The 21,666-nt window shown below is 48.6% G+C and overlaps 8 protein-coding genes across 8 annotated transcripts; 3 read left to right on the top strand and 5 right to left on the bottom strand.

Moving 5' to 3' along the window:
• Positions 1-1,821: 1,821 nt before the first annotated feature.
• On the bottom strand, positions 1,822-4,435 carry BKA55DRAFT_568800 (uncharacterized protein). The gene is made up of 5 exons (XM_046192859.1): positions 3,998-4,435; positions 3,823-3,892; positions 3,682-3,762; positions 3,274-3,624; positions 1,822-3,217 (listed from the first exon to the last, which is right to left on the bottom strand). Exons 1-5 carry the CDS (start codon positions 4,342-4,344, stop codon positions 2,171-2,173), a joined length of 1,896 nt encoding a protein of 631 aa, XP_046049428.1. The 5' UTR covers positions 4,345-4,435; the 3' UTR covers positions 1,822-2,170.
• A 4,164-nt stretch (positions 4,436-8,599) lies between these two features.
• Positions 8,600-10,000, top strand: BKA55DRAFT_539674 (triose-phosphate transporter family-domain-containing protein; the record flags this gene model as incomplete). The annotated part of the gene is made up of 4 exons (XM_046190166.1): positions 8,600-8,733; positions 8,808-8,875; positions 8,933-9,564; positions 9,617-10,000. The coding sequence occupies 4 exons, from the start codon at positions 8,600-8,602 to the stop codon at positions 9,998-10,000; spliced, it is 1,218 nt and encodes a 405-aa protein (XP_046049427.1).
• Positions 10,001-10,376: 376 nt separating this feature from the next.
• Positions 10,377-11,649, bottom strand: BKA55DRAFT_568784 (ribosomal L27e protein family-domain-containing protein). The gene is made up of 3 exons (XM_046192858.1): positions 11,463-11,649; positions 10,895-11,231; positions 10,377-10,781 (listed from the first exon to the last, which is right to left on the bottom strand). The coding sequence occupies exons 1-3, from the start codon at positions 11,523-11,525 to the stop codon at positions 10,774-10,776; spliced, it is 408 nt and encodes a 135-aa protein (XP_046049426.1). The 5' UTR covers positions 11,526-11,649; the 3' UTR covers positions 10,377-10,773.
• A 201-nt stretch (positions 11,650-11,850) lies between these two features.
• Positions 11,851-12,081, top strand: BKA55DRAFT_690343 (uncharacterized protein; the record flags this gene model as incomplete). The annotated part of the gene is made up of 2 exons (XM_046199485.1): positions 11,851-11,996; positions 12,051-12,081. 2 exons carry the CDS (start codon positions 11,851-11,853, stop codon positions 12,079-12,081), a joined length of 177 nt encoding a protein of 58 aa, XP_046049425.1.
• A 110-nt stretch (positions 12,082-12,191) lies between these two features.
• Positions 12,192-12,989, bottom strand: BKA55DRAFT_512114 (uncharacterized protein; the record flags this gene model as incomplete). Its single annotated transcript, XM_046187775.1, has 1 exon — positions 12,192-12,989. The coding sequence occupies one exon, from the start codon at positions 12,987-12,989 to the stop codon at positions 12,192-12,194; it is 798 nt and encodes a 265-aa protein (XP_046049424.1).
• Positions 12,990-14,033: 1,044 nt separating this feature from the next.
• On the top strand, positions 14,034-15,308 carry BKA55DRAFT_511821 (Glyoxalase/Bleomycin resistance protein/Dihydroxybiphenyl dioxygenase; the record flags this gene model as incomplete). The annotated part of the gene is made up of 1 exon (XM_046187747.1): positions 14,034-15,308. The coding sequence occupies one exon, from the start codon at positions 14,034-14,036 to the stop codon at positions 15,306-15,308; it is 1,275 nt and encodes a 424-aa protein (XP_046049423.1).
• Positions 15,309-15,550: 242 nt separating this feature from the next.
• On the bottom strand, positions 15,551-17,559 carry BKA55DRAFT_663936 (Ssl1-like-domain-containing protein). The gene is made up of 2 exons (XM_046197681.1): positions 16,622-17,559; positions 15,551-16,568 (listed from the first exon to the last, which is right to left on the bottom strand). Exons 1-2 carry the CDS (start codon positions 17,185-17,187, stop codon positions 15,728-15,730), a joined length of 1,407 nt encoding a protein of 468 aa, XP_046049422.1. The 5' UTR covers positions 17,188-17,559; the 3' UTR covers positions 15,551-15,727.
• A 481-nt stretch (positions 17,560-18,040) lies between these two features.
• BKA55DRAFT_539669 (chitin synthase III catalytic subunit) lies at positions 18,041-19,139 on the bottom strand (the record flags this gene model as incomplete). Its single annotated transcript, XM_046190165.1, has 4 exons — positions 18,041-18,589; positions 18,656-18,931; positions 19,015-19,050; positions 19,110-19,139. 4 exons carry the CDS (start codon positions 19,137-19,139, stop codon positions 18,041-18,043), a joined length of 891 nt encoding a protein of 296 aa, XP_046049421.1.
• Positions 19,140-21,666: the final 2,527 nt, after the last annotated feature.

Raw genomic sequence — 21,666 nt, 5'->3', positions numbered from 1 at the left:
GTGAATTCAGTGTCGGAAGATGACAAGTGGGAACGAGAGTCGGGCGCAGCAAGGTTCGGCTTGCGTAAAGATATCAACGACAGAAAGGATATGGGATATTGTATGTAGGATCGACGTTTGGTAGGCCGAGCGTTTGGTTGAACTCTTCTGGGACAGTGTGTGGGTAAGTTCAAGACAGTCGAAAGTGATATGATGTCTATGACGGTAGAGGCTCGCTATTAAAAGGCATACGACAGATCGGAGCGGGCGAAGTCGTTGGAGAGAGTCCGGGGTAAGGAGAAAGAGTTCGTTGATCCCGCAACACTTGAGTGAAGAAATGGTGAGGTCAAATGCAGGACAACTCGTGTTAGTGTGTGGTGGTTACTATGCCGTACCGTGACCGCCGAGCACAGAACACAGACAGGGTGGGTTGGAGTTGGGTTAGGTTCAAGCTGGTTTAGATTTGGGATGCAAGACTACAACATGAGTGGACTTTCAAGGTTGAGGTGGATTCCCGCCCCTCCCCAGGCTTTCCCCCAAGTTAAAGACAAGGTTGATTATTACCGTAACGTAGGGGTATTGGTTTATTTGTTTATATTAGCAGAGCGCTTGGGTTTCTAACTGTAATCATTTTGCAGTCCAAGCAGAGACAGACTTTAATTGATCGATACATGAACTGGGCATATCTTGGCGAGTCAACCATATTCTTATCGAGTAGTTCAGGACTGATTTGGTGAGAATTACCCATGTTTTTGTGTGTGCGCGCCAAAAGATACAGGGTCCAAGTCTTGTTCACGAGCTGGTCCCGTCTTGAATTAGTAGTGGATGACGGAACAGCAAGGATATCACCCGGTTTGACAGTTGGGCCTCGTACCCATGACCATTGGTACTGGTGGTATTGACCCTGCCTCTGGCTGAAGAAAGTGGACGCATCCATTGTTAAGCAGAACACGTTGTGATTCAATTCAGGGTAACCGTACATAACTTGTCTCACCCTGCATATTCAGCTTCCATTGCATCATCCAACAGTCTTGCCTAGGTGTGCTAACTTGACCCCGTTTCAAAACATCATACTGTACTCTTCTACCACTACCATCGTGAACCTCCCCTCACTCAGCATCTCAGCAACCCAGTAATCCCATTAACTTTCTTATTTCAGCCGAAACTCTACAGCATTTCTAGCGCCACTATTTTTGCTTTGGGCAGCCATAACAACCATCAAGCTAAGAATATCTTATCTCCGAGTGCCTCTTTTGCCCATCCCTTCTGTTTTGGCCAAAGTTTAGAACGAACTAGAAAAATTCTCCAGTCTCGTGCTGCCAAGGGGAAATTCTGATATTCTGTTATAGCGCATCCGTAACTTCACTCGACACTCGTGGCCTGTATCAGGATCTTATTGTACAGTCAAGAAGCCGTGTGGGATTCACAAATTTCGGCTCATGCGCAATGGACCCTTGTGGCGCCGTTTATGGGGCAGCACAACCAAGCAAGCGCTTGTTTAGTGAACTTGTCTGCTGATAGCGTAGCTTTGGGCACTCATTCCCTTGAAGAGATGTGCAAGTTGAACCTAATTAATATGCTTTTCTTCTGTAGTTTTCGTCATCGTGGGCAACCAAAATGAGGAATCTCAACTACATTCTCACATCTACCCCTGGATTGAACTAGGTAGACGATGATGTAAGTAGCAGGGGATTAAATGTCACTGAAACATGAAGCATCCAGATACCAATCAGTGTGAGACAACATTTCTGATCACGAAAAGCTAAAACACCACAAATTACACATGAAACAATATAAACGAGAAAGAGACGTGAGAAGGCTTGAATGATGGAAACACGAACATGCTCTAAGCTCTATTGTATGTTGTATACTATTATGTATCTGTATAGGATAATCCGTTCATTTGTCTAACTCTAGAGCAAGAATCCCAGATCTATCTCTATCATGCCCCGCCTTCTCATGCGGAATCCTATATCCATCCGTCCAGCTAACTGGGAACCTTCACCAGCAGCGGCCTATGTCCCGTCATCAATCCTAAATTCGGACTCATCGTTTCTCGAGGCGCTAACTCGCTCTCCACAAAGTTTTCTTGTACACATGTCTCTTGAAATATCAAACAACGTGCCCAATCATAGATTGCTCACGCTCTGCCTTCAACTCCACTTCCAACTCCAATTCATTGGCTGTAGATTTACTGGGCCTTGGAGTGGCTTGGAATATCCTTGGTGCCGTTGGTCTGAGGAGGAGCCACAATGAAGTTCTGGGTGAGGCGGCGCTCAGTGTTCTGGCGGGAGTTGACAAAGTCAGGGTAGTTGAGGGTCAGCTCGACGGCACCGCTGTGGATGGCATCAACGGCCTCAACACCAAGCATGAAGGAGTGGTCCTGGTTACCGACCTCGTATCGCCAACTGCCGAATCGACCACGGGAGAGAATGTCCATAGCCTCGAGCTTGGGGAGGACCTGCTTAAGGACGCCCTCGCGCTCAAGGGTGGGGGTGGGGTAACCATGGTCGAAAGCACGGTGGTAGGTAGAGACGATCTCGTCCTCGGGCTTGATCATCTCAGTGTTGATAAGACCCTGGATGCTGTCCTTGAGGAGGTTCTCAACATCGACGGGCTTCATGGTAGACTGGGAAACCTCCAGCATGATAGACCAGTAAGGACCCTCCTTAGCCTCGGAAGACGCAGGCTTCTCACCATTGGCGAGGTAAAGGGTAGGGAGCTTGGCATCTTTCTGAGGCTGGTTGTAGGGGGAGTAGTTGGAGAAGATAGTGGCACGGTAGAAGGGGCAGTTGTCCTCAGGGAAGTACAACCAGCACTTGTCACCGATGCGCTCAGGACGCTCACCTCGGATACCGACACCAATAACGTGGGTAGTGGAGTAGTAAAGCTGCTTGGTGAGGCTGACAAGTTCCTGGTTGCCGAGCTTCTCGGCGAGGTGGTCGACGGCCATGGTGTTGATGAGTTTGTTATAACCGATGGTGCTGCCGTCGGCGAAGTAGGCAATCTTCTTCTCGGCGTCGATCTTGGTGACCTCACCCTGCTTGCCAAATCGCTTCTTCTCCTTGGGAATGGTCTCAGCGACGGCAATCCAGATACCACCGGTACCGTCACGGGCGGGGAATCGGAAGGTAGCGTTGGGACCCCAGTTACCAGCGACCTTGTTGAGGATAACGTTCTTGGTAACGAGCTTAGCATCGGGGGCAGCGACACGCTCACCGAGCCACTGGCATTGCATCTGTTGCACTATTAGTACACCGCCTTCACCGTATTGTATCGAAATTGTGGTAGTACCTTGGTGGTGGGAACGGCCCAGACCTTGTAGTTGTAAGGTCGCATGAAAATGTTGGCAATACCCTCACCCATCATACGGACGATCCACTCATCGAAGTCCTTGGGCTTGGTGTTGGCAACACGGCACTCAATAGCAGAATCGATGATGCCCTCGATACAGCTGACCTGATCCTCCTTGGGAAGCATGGAAATGTTGTTCTGGAAGGGGTAAGGAACCCAGAGGCCCTTGTAGCGAACGTAGGAGATTCGCTGGTGAGTGTACCAGTCATCGTCCTTGGGGAGGGCCTCGTCGATGCAGTCGTCGAAGTACTTGTAGTGGGAGAAGATAACGTGGCCACCGACGTCGTACAGCTACAGCAATTGCATGGTTAGGTATGTTTCTCTCGAGGTTGGAAGACGACGACTTACGAAACCCTCGGGGGTGGTGTCAGTGCCAGCAAGACCACCAGCCTTGTCGGAGGAGTCGACAATCAGCCATGAAGGGCCGTTCTGTTAACATCGTCAGCTGTAATTCTCGGCCTCAAGTCGAAGGTGGCGGTGAGCGCATACAATGTGGTTGAGACGCTTGGCAGCACCGAGACCGGTAGGTCCCATGCCAATAACGAGGACATCAACGTTACTGTAAAGATGATAAATGTCAGCAAGATTTCTTTTGCATCAACAAGCAGTGTTTTCAAGTATGCAGAAGCGTTAAGCAATATCGAACAGGCGCAAAGCAACTCACACGTCGGCCATGGTGGGGGTATTAGATGAAGCTGAAGAGGAGGGATAGAAGACCGCAAAAGGCACAGAAATATGCAGACGCTGACAACAATGGAGCGACTGGGAAGAGCAGAAGTTGTACAGAACAACAGAAGACAGCGAGAAGATCAAAGTCTCGTGGTTGCTGTAGATATTGACCGCGATTGCAGAAAGTGAGTTGGCTTCAGGAGTCTGGTAGAAAAGGAGACGGTAACGGATGGCGGGGCTAAAATTATTTTGGGTCCTCTCGACCCTCCTAGCCTCCCTTAGTAGGGGCCCCACCCGCCGGCCCCTGATAGATGGTGGGCGTGGGTGGCCTGGTTCTAACATGGGATTGGATGATCTATGTGATATATTTCTCTGTTTGTTGGTAGCACAATCAGGGTCAGAGTCATGATAAAGACAGGGACTCTCAGTAAAGGAGATTATTATTAACCAAGCTCAGACTATGGATGTGCTTACACCGGACCTGCATAAGTATGTAATACTTGTAGTGGTTGCTATGTAGTGTAACTATATTAGAGGTGATCTGTTGTGAAAGGCAATCTCACTGCCAGGTACATTGACAGATCAACCTTGTTGCTCAAGCGAGGAACTGAAAGATAGCCTCCACTGTCTAAGGGTCCAGATCAGAGCGACATCCTTCAACAACCAGCCCTGGACAGTTGCCAAGATCGCTATCGAAAGTAGAATACGAATATGACAACTCGCTACAGTAGTCGCAACATTCATATTGCATTGAATCTTATTCAATACGCTATTCGGCCTATGTGTAACGGACACTGTGCCATGATTGGAGACAATTAGCTTCTTTTCTCTAGTAGCTGTCGGGGTGGCTCCCGTCGTCTCGACTCCGCCAAGAACCCCTCAACTCCAATATCAGAGGAACTTTCCGAATAATTACCATGAGGCTGATCTTGCATTAATCCGATACCATGGTTTGATATACTTGAAACTTGCATTCCCAGAATAATCCACGCATTGCCAACTTTATTGCTGCGGTTTGTGAGAACTTCAGAAAATGATGGCCAACCGCATGCTAGTAGACCAAAGATACCAAGCGATGGATTCGATAGTCTGTTGGTAGAGTAGGTCCACACAGAAGCTTTTTGCTGTAATTTCCTAAGATGAGTTGTAATTCCAGGCTCCATGGCAGATAAGATAATCACCGTCAAGAGCATGTCTTTGACTGGACAATCAAGCACACTCCTAGTCACTCTGTACCGCTGGCCAATCCAATACAGGCTCAAGACTTAATTTCAATTTCTCTTCTGACCATCACCAAATTAAAAACGAAGCCACAACTCGATGCTTGTATCCGAGTTTGAGCAACTGTATGTATGTCGTATCAGTGTATCATCCTCGTTTGAGATCGGGGCTGAAGCTCATTAGACGTGACAAACAAGCTCGTGTTCCATGATGCCGTATTTCGTGCACTCCGAGTTCTTCGAGTTTTTCGAAACACATAATTTCTTGCAAACAACTGTCAGGGAAAGGTCACTGACCGCTGCTGACGGTCAGCCTGACAAGAGCCAACTCGTGTTCAGACATGAAAATATGTAATGTCAGGGGTAGTTTGCAAGACGGATGGGTGGGGTATTTTAAAGCAGCATGGATGTATCCGTACAGTGCAGCATGAAATTCAGCTTTATCATGATAAGATACGGGATGTCCAATGATTGTCCAAGCAATTTCTATGTTCAAATCTCTGAGCTGGACTCTGTAGCAAAATAATGTTACCAGCACGAAGCGGTCAACCGTTCAAGGAGGACTATACCCATCGTTGGTTCACACTAACTTAGTTGTTACATGCATGTAACAAGCTTTCGCCTCTCCCTTCTTTCTTTGGCCCTCACCTCCGTTGGGCGAGCGATGATCGTGGCTATTGTTCCCACAATATCGGCTCATGTAAACCGACCTTGAAACTATTATGGTCAACATGCTGGAGCAACGAGATGAAGGCCACGCAGAAGGCTTCGTAACCCTTGGTCAAGAAACGTCACTGGGCCCAGATATAGCAAAGGATCAACTGGTGGTTTGTGAAGCGTCTCCACCAGCCACGTCTGTTTGATAACCTCTGACAACATTATAAATTCGTATGGACTCTGAAACGACAAGCAGATCAACCAGCCATCAGGATCGTTTTGGCGCTAGTTTTGTCGAGAGCCAGCCGCGCGTGGCTTGCAAGGCAAGGCTCGCCTCGCGGGTGAGCTCCAGCCTTCTTCAGCCTGGTCTTGGCTCGCCATGGCATGGATATAACTAATAACGGCATTGCAGATTGGCAGATCTCTCCGTACTATGTATTTGCTACCAAGGGACACCATGTAAAGTGCCTAACTCATCCTAAAGGAAACAAACAACGACATTAATGTTCATAATAAATGGGTTCGAACTCTAGAGTTGGTACCCACCACGAGGGAGAGTCTTGGCCCGACATAGTTACAGGGACCCCTTCTGGGTTTTCAAGTATTGGTACATTTCCTCGGCTCGGTTTGACACCTCACTGTGTCTGTCTCCGTATGTTCTCTAACATAATACCGTGGCTCTCTAACATCAGATCAAAATGGGTCCTTGCCCCCCTAAAAATGCTTAACTGAAAGCCAAGTCTCGGCAACTGGGCCTTGAAGAAACAGTCCAACATGATGGACCTCAGAGCCGTCTCGGCTGGATCTGCAGATATGTGGATGAACTGGTGTTGAGATTCTGATTACGTTCCAATGCCAAGCTGGATCTACCGATCAACTTGTTGGAGATTATCTGATGACATAGTAAACTATGATGGTTACTTCAGTCCACGACATGCTTTCTTAAGTGAAGATTAACATTTTAACGTGTCACAGTTTGTTTGACCAGCAGTTATAGTTCTAAAAGAAGAAGCATAATGAATGCCATAATTCAAGGCGGGTTGCCGGAGTTGTATGTTATAACTTATAAGCTCGATCATTCCGTGCCGATGGAGGAATAAAGAATGCTGTGCGTTAGATACCTGCCGCTCATGGCCAAGTTGCAAACCGAGACGAGATTAGAGTTGCGTATGTTTCTGGTAGAGAAGTATTATACAGATATAGACCGCGTAACTGTGGGCTAGAACATCAATGTCACGGGAATGCAAGAATGAAGCTTCGTAGTCCGAGGAATCGATAGACCGAATTGTTTACCTTTAAGAGAAAGAATAGTTTGTGAACTTTATGGAACTCATCATCTGTGCGAACCACGCCTTACTTGATAATTGGGTTTGTTTCCTTTACTAGACAGGATCTAGATCTTTCCGGACGGTATTTAGACGAAAACGTCCAAATTCGAGATGGTTCCGGCAGTTGGAGGTTTATCCAAACTGGGGCGGGTGTCAAGGTCTCCATCGTTGACAGTTGACAGTTGTAGATGCCTAACGTTAGATACAGAGTCCAGCAAATTCTCGAAAATATCCTCTTGCAGGAACAGTGCTGATTGAGCGGCTAAACTATTCTAGGGTGCATTTGTTCTTTCTGTCTCTGGTTGATAGGTACCTATCTTGAATGGAGCAATTCAGCCACAAACATTCCTCCCTTGAACTCTCACCATCATCCCAAAGTCCAGATTCACATCGAAATGCAGTAAGCGCACAGTGCAAAAAGACCCCTCAGCTTATCCGACAACGACAATTGGAGGGCGATCTCCCAACGTGGGCGGGATGATTCGCCAGGCTTGGCTCGGCCGTAACTAACGGATGCCCCTGAATAGAACAACATCAGCCAGTTCCTGTTCCAGTTACAGTATCTGTACACAGTACCTTGCATCCCTCCAACAGTTGCCCCTGTACACGCGTCAAATCAGCTTTTGCAGGCTTCGCGTGGTACACGGCTGGGGGTACCAGTACCTGAGCATGAGAATTGTCTCGTTCCGTCATCCACTTTGTTCGTGTTGAACTGGCTGAGGGCCCAGTGCTAGTCAGTCACTGCAGGGCCGGCCATCCACACTGAGCTTTGTGGCTCCTCCACTCATATGCGTCAAAAATGCCAATTTCAGAGGGGAAAACCCTTCCATAATATTTTTTTGATTGCCGCGCCTCACCCTTAGCTTGCCTTGCCTCCATCCAAAATAACAATAATAGCCCACACCACCCCCCCTGGATGGGATTTGGAGATCTAGTCAACATTGCCTATTCCCCTTTTACCAACTGAAGTACCCTTCTTCATCCCAAGCCATCCCTCTCATTCCTTTTTTCATTTCCTCCCTCTTTCTTCTTCTTGTACCAGGGACGACTTCTTGTCTTGCTGCCTTGTTTCTTCAGTCTTTCTCTTTACCTTATCCCTTGCGAAACTACGCTACCTTGAACCAAAGTCCAAGTAGCTCAACCTTTTTTCGCCTTTTTTCTCTTCTTTGTGACCTTGTCTCTCCTGGGCCCCGCCAAATTGCATATCAAGCACCCCTCGCCTTTCCCGATTCTATTCCATTACAGGACTCGGCTGTCCGTCCGCTCGTTTGCGCGTCCCCCCTAAAATCTGTCTTCAAGGGGTCTCTTATCTACAACCACGACTTTTCTCGCCGACAGCCTCAACCACCTTAAACCACATCTTTTACATCACCAACAAATAAATTAAGCACGATGTCGGCTGACGAAAAGATCCGCGTCTCTGGCGAGACGCCTCGTGCGACCACTCCTGTTCTTCCAACGGTTAACCCCGGTCTTGAGAAGTCACAGTCTGCTCGCGCTTCAATTCACCCTACTTTCTACGTTATGTCAGTACTTTTCTCGATCATCTCACGAATTGACTTTAAGATGCGCCAGAACCTTTGCTAACCACGTAGTGCAGTGCATGGATTGGTTTCTCATCGTCCGTCATCCTGTTCAACAAATGGCTCCTCGATACCCTCAACTTCCGTACGTTAACGACATTATCGCGATGTACTGCTCCTTTGCTGACATGTCAACCCGCAGGCTACCCCGTCATTCTAACGACCTACCACTTGACCTTCTCGACCGTCGTCACACAGGTTATGGCCCGATGGACTCCTTACCTTGACGGCCGCAAGACTGTTAAGATGACAGCTCGCGTTTACGTTCGTGCTGTTGTTCCTATCGGTATCTTCTTCAGCTTGAGCTTGATCTGCGGAAATTTGACATATCTCTACCTGTCTGTTGCTTTCATTCAGATGCTCAAGGCTACCACACCCGTCGCCGTTCTGATCTCTGGCTGGATCCTGGGCGTTTCTGCTCCCAACCTGAAGCAGTTCCTCAATGTCTCTGCCATTGTTGTCGGTGTCATCATTGCTTCCATGGGCGAAATCCACTTCGTCACTGTTGGTGTGCTCTTCCAGATGGGCGGTATCATTTTCGAGGCTCTGCGACTTACCATGGTCCAGCGTCTGCTGAGCTCCGCTGACTACAAGATGGACCCTCTTGTCTCTCTGTACTATTTTGCTCCCATCTGCGCTGTCATGAACGGTGTTGTTGCTCTTATCTGGGAGATCCCCAGGTGCTCGATGGCTGAGGTTTACCACGTTGGTCTGTTCACTTTCTTCCTGAACGGTCTCTGCGCTTTCATGCTTAATGTCTCCGTCGTCTTCCTAGTATGTTTCCCTTGGCAACTCCTACGAAACCTCCTACTAACAATCCCCTCAGATTGGCAAGACTTCTGCTGTCGTCCTCACACTCTGCGGTGTTCTTAAGGACATTCTCCTTGTCATTGCTTCCATGATGATCTGGGGCACCCAGGTTACTGGTCTCCAATTCTTCGGTTACTCCATTGCTCTTGGTGGCATGGTCTACTACAAGCTCGGCTACGAGCAGATCAAGGGCCACATCGCTGATGCCAACCGACAATGGGCCGAGTTTGGTGCTCGCAAGCCCATTCTCCGCAAGGTCACCATCATCATTGCCACCGCTTTCCTCATCTTCACTTTCTTCGGTGGTCTTACTCCCGGTTACTCCTCAGAGGTCGATCCCACTAGACTTGCCAATGAGGTGTCTAACCGTTTCGGTATCAACGATGCCCAGCACGTCTAGAGCTCTGTAATATACGGTGCCAATGGGAAACAAGACCCTGACGTTTACTTTACGGGGCGAACGGCGATCTAAGGAACCTCTTTTCTATATCCGTTATTTCCTTATGTATTACGCCCAACCAAGCTATTGAGCTTGGTCAGAATGTGTCCACAGTCGGATTGACTCGGCGCATTTTTCTGCGGATTGGAGACTTTTTGATATATTCTGTTTGATTGGGGAAGGGAGGTCTTATGAAGTGTAAAGCCATAGAGCTGGGCGCAGAGCGCGAGGTAGCGGTTGCATGCATGAACCGCATCACGAAAGGTCTAATTGATGTGTAACTCTAGACGGCGTTTGGCCATAGACATGTAGAAACGAAACGGTTAAGAAAAACCTACCATAACAAAAGTTCATTGATCTACTTGTCCTCTCCTTCGTTTCAGCAGGTTTTGTTTGTGCGCGTAATGTTACGTTTTGACGGTAATTTTTGATTCATGTTATGGATTTCATATACCTCGTAGACATTCAACCGTCAAGAAAAGTCCTCAAGGTCTATTCAACACCTCATTGATGGCACCAATTCATTGAACTCCGCCTGTGGTATCCTTCGGTCGGGACAACACGTCCGTCCGATCCGCGTTGTATATTGACGCTACAATCACGCGGCAAGTAGAGATCTGGTTGTGATTTAAGAAACTTCATATTGAGCCCATAAAAACCGGCGTTCCTTAATGCCATCGATGCTCTGTACATCCCGCCAACTCCCTAACCGTGATGGAGAAACGATTCCTTTTTTAAAACTCTGTGGTGGATGGTCAGCAAAGGCTCCATAAGTTCGAATCCATGTCAAAACCACTCGGCGGGTTTTGATGCTCAAGAGCCCGAGTGATATGGCACAGCAACGGTATAACGTACTGAGAGGGGTGAAGAACCATCGGTTCTTGCCGCTGGTGTACCGCTCCTCGAGCACCTTCTTGACAGTCTTCTTGGCATCCTCGCGCTGGGAAACCTCCTTGAAGGTGTCGTTGGAGACGGCACCCTTGAGGCCCTCGAGCTCCAGGGTGTAGCGAGTGGGCATCAAGTGGTTGTAGTTGATGACCTTGATGAAAGGCTTGATCTTGTTTCGCTTCTCCTGGCGGGTCTTGGACATGCGGCGGGTGATCTTGGAGGGGTATCGCTCAATGCCGGCAACCAGGGCGTGGCCGAAAGGGTGAGGCTTGTTGCCGTTGTCAACGGGCTGGATGATGACAACCTATGTGAAGCAAAATCGAGTCAGCGAAATGGTTCCTTGACGAAAACGACGGCAAGAATCGTTTCCCATCATAGTATTCCTCCAAGTTCTGCGCTCCGTATCGTGACAAATCAAACAACAAAGGCTTCTTCTTCTTCTCAATCCCTTCCCTCGACCCTATCTTGCTCGGATGGCGCAGAACTCGGGAAATGCCATGGAATAGCAGCATGAATATTGTCCGGCGCGTCGTACCTTCTTTCCGGCGTATCTGCCGCGGGTGATGATGGCGACTCGGCCGACCTTGAGGAACTTCATCTTGTCCGGCGGTGTGTTGTCTGCTGGTTAGTGAAGTTGCGAGGAGTTGTCAAGACAAGTTCAAATTACGCACCAAAATATTTTGTGTGGGCTGGTGTGCAAGCGAGACCCGGATAGTCACATGACAAGGTGCCTTACATTTTTCGGAGCGTCCTGTGTGAATGGTCCGTGCATGAGGACCTGCCCTGAACTTTTCGCGGCACTCAGTCTGTATTACCTAAGCTTGACTTGGCGGCGCCAATTGTATGTATGGTGTTAGGCAAAGCTCCATTGAGCCATCTCACTTCATCATTGTTCGTGTACTTGATAAGATAGGAATCTCACGATGCCTGCACCAACATATATCATCTCCCGCGCTGCGGATCCAATTTTCGGTGTCTTGATTGGCCTTTCAGCCGCTGCAACCAGAATCAACCGTGAAGAGAAAGACAAAGGTCGAACAACTCAACAGACTCTTGAAGCTGCACGACGGTAATCCCGCAAATCATCAGCCTCGAATAGGATAAAAACTGACTAGCAGCATAGACGAGTTGGACTTTCTTCTAAGTCTTCATGATGTGTCTAGGTTCGCTTCGACATCTGAGTCACTACTGTTTTTGCCATCTTCAAAGATCTTAATGGCATGTTAAGCCTTTTTGGATATTCTGTCTCATTATATACATGCACCTAGTCACCAAACGACGGACCATATTCCTTCTTCATTGCTTCTCGAACAATTTGTCCGCAGAGTTTGGCCGTTGGGTTGACGCTCACAGCCAAGCCCTTTGCAATTGGATTTCCGTACCTTCCACCAGACGCTAGGTCTCGAGATGCAGCATCCTCAAAGTCGAGCCTTTCCCATTTGGACTCTTGAAGGGTTTCATCGATATCCAAAGAACGACTTAGCAACAGCCTGGCTGTTTTCAAATATAATGCAGCTCTTTGCGTGTGAGCCATAGAGAGAGTGCGTGCAACTTGCGGAGAAATGGGCATGGTTGGTGATGACGGTGTGAGGAGTGCGATTGATGCTTCAATATCGCTCAGTGCTGTGACAACAGCCTTTTTCCTCTCCGCCTGGTCGGGTGTCTCAATTAAAGGCGCGGAGCTGTCTTTGGTATCGGAGAGCAGCATTGCATCCCCGTATAGTCGCCGGAGGATCTGTACACGGTTGTTTCTGGCGCTGGCGTAGTTGGGATGCGCAGCAATCATACCCTCAACCGCCGAAAGGCTTTGCTGGTAACCCTTGACGGCAATATCTTTTACTTCTTCAGATCCAAGACTCTTCAATTGGGTTTCAAGGTTCTGAATGGAACGAATGATCTCTCGCTCCCTCTCGACTATTTGCTCATATACGGTGGCATCTGTGATGTTTGGGTCACGTGGTAATGAGGAGTCGAGAACGATGCCGGCATATGGGTTTGACTCCGGATCCTTGATTTTCTCGAGGATATTGATGTCGTGTTTGCTTAAGCATACAGATGCCATTTCGGCTGTTGTCGAGTAGTGGCTGAGCAGATAACTCAATGGTTTAATTTGTTGAGACCTTCGATTCTGATCCGGCGAGGACGATAGATTCAGAAAACTTCTCTCTGGAGGTGTCAATCCTGGAACGTTCAGAAAACGATGTGACGCTGAGAAGGGCTGGCTCATGTTCTAAATATCATTCCTGGTATTGGCATGCTGGATAAGCCGACCTGCCTTGAAAGGTGTCTCGGCTTTAGCGGGGGAGATCGATACTCAGGCGGCTAATTCTCTGCATTGTCGTGTATCTCTTATTCGCAAGGATGTTTCGGCCTACTTGCTGCTGACAGTTCCGCAGTTCATCATAGGATATGCCGCCATAGAATGGTCGTTAAGCCGTGTTGGGACTTCTGGAAGTAGTCGGCCAATGTCGGCTTGGGGCGGCTGGCGCCGCAGCGGGACACTCGGCCGGGGAAGTTCCGCAGTGATAACCTCACAACCACCATCGACAACCTTCGGCACTACCGCCTTTGAGATCGATCAATTGGGCTCTGTTGGCTCTTTGATGATATCAATCAGACCGCCGTCTGACGCGGAAGCCCCGCGCGTGACCCTTAACCCTGCCATGACGGGCATGGCTTTGCTTTCTTACGCCGCAAATACCATTGGTTCCCGGTTTCATTGATACTCTGAAAGCCAACGAGGATGTTACCGATGGATATGGCTGGTATGGGCTATCTCCTACTTATCCTGGCAGGCCTGTCTTGGGCCGTATAATGCCTTCTCCAGGCGGAGCCGTTCCGTGTGAGAAATGACAAAGTAACAAGCAATACTCGTTGCTTCATGGCTAAGCCGGGCTTGAATCAAGATTGAGATTTCTTACATATACTTGCCTATTGCCCCCCATCTTATCCATAGCCATCACTTCAAGTCGGTTACGAACTTCCTGCATACCTAGCTTCTCAAAGCCACCACACGGAAACAATTTGACCCTAGCACACAAGCCTCAAACAAACGTTTACTCTATTCTGATATCAAAGACTCTCCCATCAAACCGTCTGTGTGTCAATGTCCCCTTCTGCCATCACCAACTCTCCTCCTCAGCAGGCAACTCAGCCTACTACTGTTCCTATCACTTCTGCCCTCGACCAAGCAGACAACACTTTTGCGGTTCAGCCGCCCCCTAACTTCACCGGCTATGACCACATAACTTGGTGGGTTGGTAATGCCAAACAGGCTGCCTCATATTATACCAACCTTTTCGGCTTTAAGCCCATCGCCTACAAGGGGCTCGAGACTGGAAGTCGATACTTTGCCTCGTATGTCATTGAGAACAACGATGTCCGCTTCGTCTTCACCTCGCCTCTACGATCTGAAGCTCATTTCCCTGACGATGAACCTATCTCCAAGTCGGACCGAAAGCTCCTCAAGGAGATGTACACTCATCTCGAACGCCATGGCGACGCCGTGAAGGACGTTGCCTTTGAGGTCGAGAACGTTGAGGGAGTGTATCACAAGGCTGTTCAGGAGGGTGCTATTGCTGTTCAAGACCCCAAGGTTAGCAAGGACAAGGAGCATGGCTCTGTCTCCACAGCCGTCATCTGCACATATGGTGACACCACTCATACTCTCATCTCCCGTCAGAACTATACTGGACCCTTCCTTCCTGGCTACCGAACCTGGAAGAAGCACAGTGCCACTGTGTCTCTGCCAGATGTTCCCCTAGCCCGCATCGACCACTGCGTCGGTAACCAGTCCTGGAACGAGATGGACTCGGCCTGCGCTTTCTACGAGCAGTGCCTTTCCTTCCACCGTTTCTGGTCTGTGGACGATTCACAGATCTGTACCGAGTTCTCAGCTCTGAGCTCCGTTGTCATGGCTTCACCAAACAACATCGTCAAGATGCCCATCAATGAGCCCGCTCTTGGCAAGAAGAAGTCCCAGATTGAGGAGTACGTCATCTTCAACTCTGGACCTGGCGTTCAGCACATTGCACTTCTTACACCTGATATCATCACTGCCGTCTCAGCCCTTCGGGCTCGTGGTGTCGAGTTCATCGACGTTCCGCCTTCATATTACACTGACATGCGCCACCGTCTCAAGACAGAGCGTCGCAACTGGGAGCTCAAGGAAGAGTTTGAGACTCTCGAGCGTCTCAACATCCTAATCGACTACGATGAGGGTGGCTACCTGCTTCAACTCTTCACCAAGCCCCTCATGGACCGGCCCACGGTCTTCATTGAGATCATTCAGCGCAACGACTTTGACGGCTTCGGCGCTGGTAACTTCAAGAGCTTGTTCGAAGCTATTGAGCGTGAGCAAGCTGAGCGTGGAAACCTGTAAAAGGGTTGTCTCATAAGATTGAGCATATCAATGCAGGGAAGTCAAATTTGCATCACATATGCATATACTCTCTAACCATTTTGCATGAGGAGGATTAAGGAGAACCAAAATTCCGTTGAAGCATGAGATGAGTTTACGATAGCATGTCATTATTACGATACTTGACAAGGATACACAAATGCCTACGAGCCATTTGCTCGCAGAATAACTTAGACTGAATTGAAATAAAAACTTGATAAAAACTTTGATTCCTAATGCGCCGCTCCGAGGCCGTTATGTATGATGCTTACTCACAGTATTTATTGCATAGAGGAATGTCACCTCGTCTTTTGTTCGTTCCTGGGATATCGACCTCCTTTCTCTTGCATCTTTTGCTATAAATAACGACACATAGTTTTACAAACATACAGTCTCAACATCTATGTCATCACAACATCACCGTTGGTATATGCAGCTGTACCGTTCGGCTCACCCGATGAGGCAGCGACATCTGTCTTAGATAATAAGCTCTGGCAACCCGGGCAGTTGTGGACAACCTCATGGGCAAAGACGTCACAGTCGATGCAAAAGTGTTGTCCACACACTTCACATGCATATCGCCCGCTTTCACTGACGCCCTTGGCTGTCTTTGGTGCGCCACTATCTTCTTTCGACTTATCGGGTGCTTTGCCCTTCGGTGGCTCAGGAAATGGCGCCAGGCATGAAAAGCAGGCGGCAGAGCGGCTGGCTTTAATCCAGGGCACTTCGACCCAGTTCCGTAACGGGAAAAGATGATGATATGAGCGGGCGAGATGAGTCGATAGAATAAGGGTGAGGTCACAAGCTGGACACTCAGCTGGGATGCGGCACACGCGAGCGCCGCAACGGGTGCAGAGATACCCCTCTCGGAACGGCCGGTTATGGCACGCGCAGTAACTCGTGGTCCCGTTAGGAACGAGAGTCCGGGACGGGAAGCCCATCATGAGAAGACTGGCTGTGCTCTGTTCAGCCGTGCGTGTCACAGGGGGTGTCGTGGCTGCGAGAAAAAGTTCGCGGAAATGGACTTCGTCCATTGCGATATTGTACTGTGACTCATCGCCGACATTCGTTCGTGAGCACAGGTCAGCGCAAATAGCGACCTGGGCGGAAAGACCGACAATCGAGACACGTATTCGATCCGTGATGAGGTTGCCGATGGTTTCGTGGATATCGCCGGGATCGCTCGATAGTAATGCGCCATAGATAATGAGTACTTCTCGTGTGCCGTGAGAAGGTGCATGGCTATAGCAAGTCAGTTCGACTGTTCCTCCATCGTGGCGCAGTAATGGACTCACAATAGAGCTCCTCGACACATCTCGAGAGCGTTCTGCAAGCTTGGGTTGCCTTGGGGATCTTCGTTCTCTAGCCCTTTCAGCTTTTCCAAGTGTTCTGTTGGGTTTCCTCCAACATCGCTGATCCTCACAGCAACACCATCCCGCATACCAATGATTCCCAGTTGCGAGATAGGATTTTGTTCAAAGAACTCTCGTACAAAGGCTGCTGCGTAGCTCAGCATGAGACGATACCTTGTAGGTAGCAGATCTTTCTCCGTCATGGCAAATGACATATCCAGCACAAGCACCATATGTCGAATAATTCCTCTTTGTAGGGGCGTCGTATCGCGTAACAATCGCTTTCGCTTCTCGGCCTCAAGCGCTGTGAGACTTAGTATGCCGTCTTCTTCCTCTGGTAAATTCGTCTCCCAAGTTCGTTTTGAGACTTCCCATGCTCTAGCTGAGTCGCCTTTTCTCGATTTGGCAGATTTTCCTTTCGCCGCTTGAGGATCGTCGTCTGTGACGCGGTGGTCCATGAGATCATCGTCCGACATATCGGCGACATACTCGCCGTCAGAGTCGGCCATGGTCGTAGTTGTTTAGATCGTGCTTTGGTCGAAAGAGGAAGAGACCGAGAGCAGTGCTTGGTATAGGGTCGAGTTGTAGAATCGAAGATACACCGATAATATGATTTGGAAGCGACGTTGTATGAGAAGGAGGACAAAGGAAAATGTTGATGGTGACGGAATCAAGTTCACAAGGCTGAAAAAGGTGTGTAGCCTTGCCTAAGAAGATCCACTCTTGAATTTAGAGTTGATCACCGAACCAATCGCGCAGTCGTAGAGGGAAGAAGTCTGGTTAATAGGTGGAGGTTGGCGACCTACTGCTACAATATAATATCAAGATATGGCATGTTATTGACATAGGTAGCTAATATCGGGACAATGCTAACAGCTCAGCCAATTTTCAAAAATTGATCCTTAAATTTAATTTAACTTCGATTTCTTATGCATTAGTCGCTCATCAGGGTATAACTTCGAAGTCGAAAACTAATAAATACTATATACAACCTGGAGTGTATCAGGTCATTCCACGACAGCATGTAGAACCAGACAATCCAAACAACTGCTCTCACATTCAAGCCCCACTAGCAAAATTGCAAAGCGATCCTCCTTTCATATCTCACCATGAGTCGCAGATAACTCTTCTTGATGCAAATACCCAACCCCGGTCTATCGTGTTGCTTCGCATAAATACCCCACAACTCAAAAGAAACCAACTTTGTTTTACTCCAGAAAAAAATCGTATTCATCAACGTGTGTACGTCGCTCGACCGTGAGCTCGGCCGCCGAGTATAATGAGGGATATCGAAACCGAAAAGAAAATACGCCACTAAACGCCGTCCCAAGAACAATCCCGCAAACATGCCCATGAGCCGCATCAAGGGTAGGTGTTGGTTACAGGCATGGGCCAGTCGTCCTCAGTAATACTGGACCAGAAAACCCAAACCATGATAACAGATAACAGGGTGAAGAGCGTCTGGAAAAGGGCGCCGTCGATCTTTCCACTCGTTCCGTCGCAGATATACTTGCTGACCGCGTAATTGAAGACCTGGCCAATGGCAAAAAGAAGGGCTGCAGCGGCAAGATAAATCATAGGACGCGTCTCGCCGAGAATTCGAATGACAAGGATAGCCTCAAGAACAAGGTAGGCGACGAGGAGAATTAGAGGAACAAGTTGGTAAAGGACGTAGAGGGCGATGTTTCGGTTCCTGGGGGCTTCGTAGCTATCGTCCCAGTAGCCAGTCCACGAGAAGCCGGTGTCGAGGGCGATGTAGCCAGTTCCAATAAGTAACAGAAGAGCCGAAAGAGCAATTAGGGCCAACGAGAGTGGCGTTCCGTCGTCAATAATCTGATAGCCAACAACGGCATTAAGCATTAGAATCCAACAGGTGGCAATGATCATGCCGATATGGATAGCAGAGAAGGCCTGATCTTGTTAGTACATTGTGAAGCAAAAAGAAGAAGAAGAAGAAGAAAGGAGCCGCTGACTTACAACTCTCACGGTGCTATTCAGCGGAAACTCTCCAACTGAAAAGATCTCGCATATACTAATGATGATATAGCCGATGAGGAACATTTGCATCTCCCTTCGACCAACGGCAGCACGCTTCTTCTCAGATCGCAGCAGGAGAAATACGGCGGTAACAATGGCAGCTCCGGCGAGGAGGATTGATCCCAAGTTTCCAAGATGTCGTCCTCCGCTCAGGGAGATGCCCGTGAGCTCACAGCCTCCCCAATTGCCATTCTGGTCGTGGTTCTGGGAAAGAAGCTATCGACGATCAGTAAGGTCCCCATTATTTCCGACTCCACATGACGGTGTATGGCGTAGGTAGGTAGGAAGGTCGGACATACATTACAGACTGGGAGAGTTGAGTCTCTGCAAAAGTCCTGTTGCACATAGAATTAGAATGTGAACTCTGTTGAACAACAGAAAATCGTGGGCGTACATGAAAATTTCCAAATTCGGTAGACCCCATTGTGATTGCGGATGCGAAACTCCTTGATCAAAGGGGGTGCATCCACTAGCAACCACAACCGGGGAGAGTAGAGTAAGGTTGAGTTCGAAGTTGAAGTCGGCCGAACAACGAGATTACAGACAAAGGAAATTCGAGAGGACGTTTAATCGTATAGGTTTTCGTCGGATTTTCGTACAGATAAATCAATGATGAAGATGTAGAGTAGAAACAAGGAAAGAGGATTTTCCCGGCCCCTTGTCAAGCGAGTGTATCGTGCGGTGGTTGACTTGACGGTGTCGTTGCTAGGACGGGGCTGCGGGTGGCTGGTGGAACGACAAAGCTGTAATTTCGCGGTGTGTCCAGCTCCTCAATCGAGAATGTAGAAATGTGCGACAAAGTTAGAGATGATGTTGCGGAAAACAATTAATGACGAAAAAGGTTTTGTGAAAGTAAATATGATGCAAGATGCGACATCTAAAGCATATCAGGTCGTGACGTTAACGGGCTGATTGATACAGGAAGAGCTGGTTTGCATACACGCACGCGAAAAAGAGGCGGCGAGAGCCAATATAACATAATGACCCAGCGGGCCTCTAGCAGGTTTTTGGGTAGTCTCAGCGATGGAGGACACCCAGTTCCAGGGTCGCATCACATCGAAAGCCCCGTCTACGCCAGGCCAGGGCAGGCGAGCAGGGAGGGAATCAACAGGGTTTCCTTGGATGGCAAGTTCCAATTCGCTCCGTTGGTCAAGTTCGGTAGCCTTGGCCCGTGTTCCCTAGGCTCAAAGGTACTTCTGCTGATGACTCTCTGTTTCTGCTTCGGCTTCTGCATGTTGTGTTGTTAAGGTGGCCCCACGCCCACGCTCACGGGCATCAAGATGCGGGCTCGCTATTCCCCGGTCACTAAAACGCAGGTACCTACCGCTCAATGGCCGCTGAGTGGCTGTTGTAGGGGGCCTTCGAGTAAACGCCAACATATCTACAGTTAATGATTGGCTCGGGTCATCAAATTGCGATGGACCACGCTTGATGAAGCCGGGGGTCAGTGAGATTGCTGTTGCAGGCATGAGACAACCTCTTCTCATGCTTTGAGTTAAGTTAAGTTGAATCGAGCTTGTTCACAAAAGACAACGACAAGCCATGAACTTTTTCCTTATTACTTGCATGGTCTGTTCGAGAGGGCGGGACTGAGGGGTGGAATGGCACCACACTGAAGTCAAGTATCTAGGTCTAGAACGAGTCACAGGTCGAGCTGTTGATGAGTGCAAGATGAAGTAGGTAAGTTTGTGAGGGAGATTCAGATAAAGCTAGGCATGTTTGCTTTGTTTGTTTGTGTTATGCATTGTCGTATCGGCGAATAGTGCCTTAACTGGCATAGAACTCTCTTCTTTCAGCGTCACATCCCACCAATTGACGGCCTGTTCTGAAGGGTAGAGATGTGAGAAGCGCCATGCAAGCCACGATGTGAATGGATGATAGATGTCAGTGCACATGAACTCATTTACGATACAAACCAACCACCCCTCAATTTGATCTTAAATAACTCGATTATAGCGTCTATTTCTGGCTTGCATCGGCCATCTTGCATCGCGGGCTTCTGCATCTCGTGGTTCACATCGTTATTGGTCTCCAACTTGAATACTGATGCCCTCAAACATGACGCTAAATGCTGTGTAGGGATATTGAAGGCGGGTCGTAGTGCAGCCGTTTCGTTTCACTCGTCCAATTGCGGCCTAAAGCAAATTACAGTCTTGGCATTGGCTTTTTGGTGGCGCTTTATGCTCAATGCTCAAATCTCAATATCAATGATCTTCTCTTATGGATCACTTGCATGATTCTTGTTGCTGAGCGAGACGACTCCCTTCATCTTTACCCCATATCCTCTATCCAATGTTCCCATCCCTCGCTTCATCCTTGGAATATAGACGTTGGTCAAAGCCCTCTAAAAGTTATGCCCTGCTCAATATGTGCTCAATTATTTCATCCTAGACTTGCCCTTGACCCAACTTGGCCCATGTCTCCCTTGAGCTGTTAGCACGTCTCCAAACTTGGAAGCTCGAATTGCCAAGAGACTCTGAATGCCCGCCACAGCCGGCCAAGGAACTTGTGCGAATACCAGCCTGGTTTCAATTCCATCTCATCCGTCGTTGCCACAGACTTTAGAGATCGACAACATCAGCCACGTCGTACATGTGGCCCACATTATATTCTTGCTTCCAGCTTCATCGATTTTCACTCCAATTTCCTGCTTGAGTAACCTTTCCACTATCTGGGCTGAATCCGGACCCCAAATCTGTGGCTTTTTACATCAGCGTGCATCTGAGCGCTGTGTTGGTCAGCAGCTAAACTTACCTTTCCCTAATTGATCGTCTGTGCCAGCAAGACCCTGCTTTGTTTCAGAATCACAACAACGTTGCTTCATTGACTCTTGGAGACTTCTAACTTGATACTGCAATTGGTGCTTCAGGTTTGGACATCTTGTTTCAGGCCTGCTTTCAACACCGCACTGCGTAAACCGACCTAGGGGCACAAAGAGACTTTACCATTCT

This window comes from Fusarium redolens, assembly GCF_020744475.1.
Source record: "Fusarium redolens strain MPI-CAGE-AT-0023 chromosome Unknown BKA55scaffold_8, whole genome shotgun sequence".
Lineage (NCBI taxonomy): Eukaryota > Fungi > Ascomycota > Sordariomycetes > Hypocreales > Nectriaceae > Fusarium > Fusarium redolens.
The sequence above is the reverse complement of the archived record's forward strand: the minus strand, read 5'-3'. Positions and strand labels throughout refer to the sequence as shown.

Excerpts from the sequence above, each read along its gene's own strand:
- BKA55DRAFT_568800 (XM_046192859.1), bottom strand. The coding sequence starts at position 4,344 with ATGTTAGAACCAGGCCACCCACGCCCACCATCTATCAGGGGCCGGCGG. Across the intron at positions 3,763-3,822 it reads CCAAGCGTCTCAACCACATT|AACGGCCCTTCATGGCTGAT; the intron begins GTATGCGCTCAC and ends CGATGTTAACAG. Across the intron at positions 3,625-3,681 it reads ACACCACCCCCGAGGGTTTC|CTGTACGACGTCGGTGGCCA; the intron begins GTAAGTCGTCGT and ends CAATTGCTGTAG.
- BKA55DRAFT_568784 (XM_046192858.1), bottom strand. The coding sequence starts at position 11,525 with ATGAAGTTCCTCAAGGTCGGCCGAGTCGCCATCATCACCCGCGGCAGA. Across the intron at positions 11,232-11,462 it reads GCAGATACGCCGGAAAGAAG|GTTGTCATCATCCAGCCCGT; the intron begins GTACGACGCGCC and ends TGCTTCACATAG.
- BKA55DRAFT_663936 (XM_046197681.1), bottom strand. The coding sequence starts at position 17,187 with ATGGCCGACTCTGACGGCGAGTATGTCGCCGATATGTCGGACGATGAT. Across the intron at positions 16,569-16,621 it reads ATGTGTCGAGGAGCTCTATT|CCATGCACCTTCTCACGGCA; the intron begins GTGAGTCCATTA and ends GACTTGCTATAG.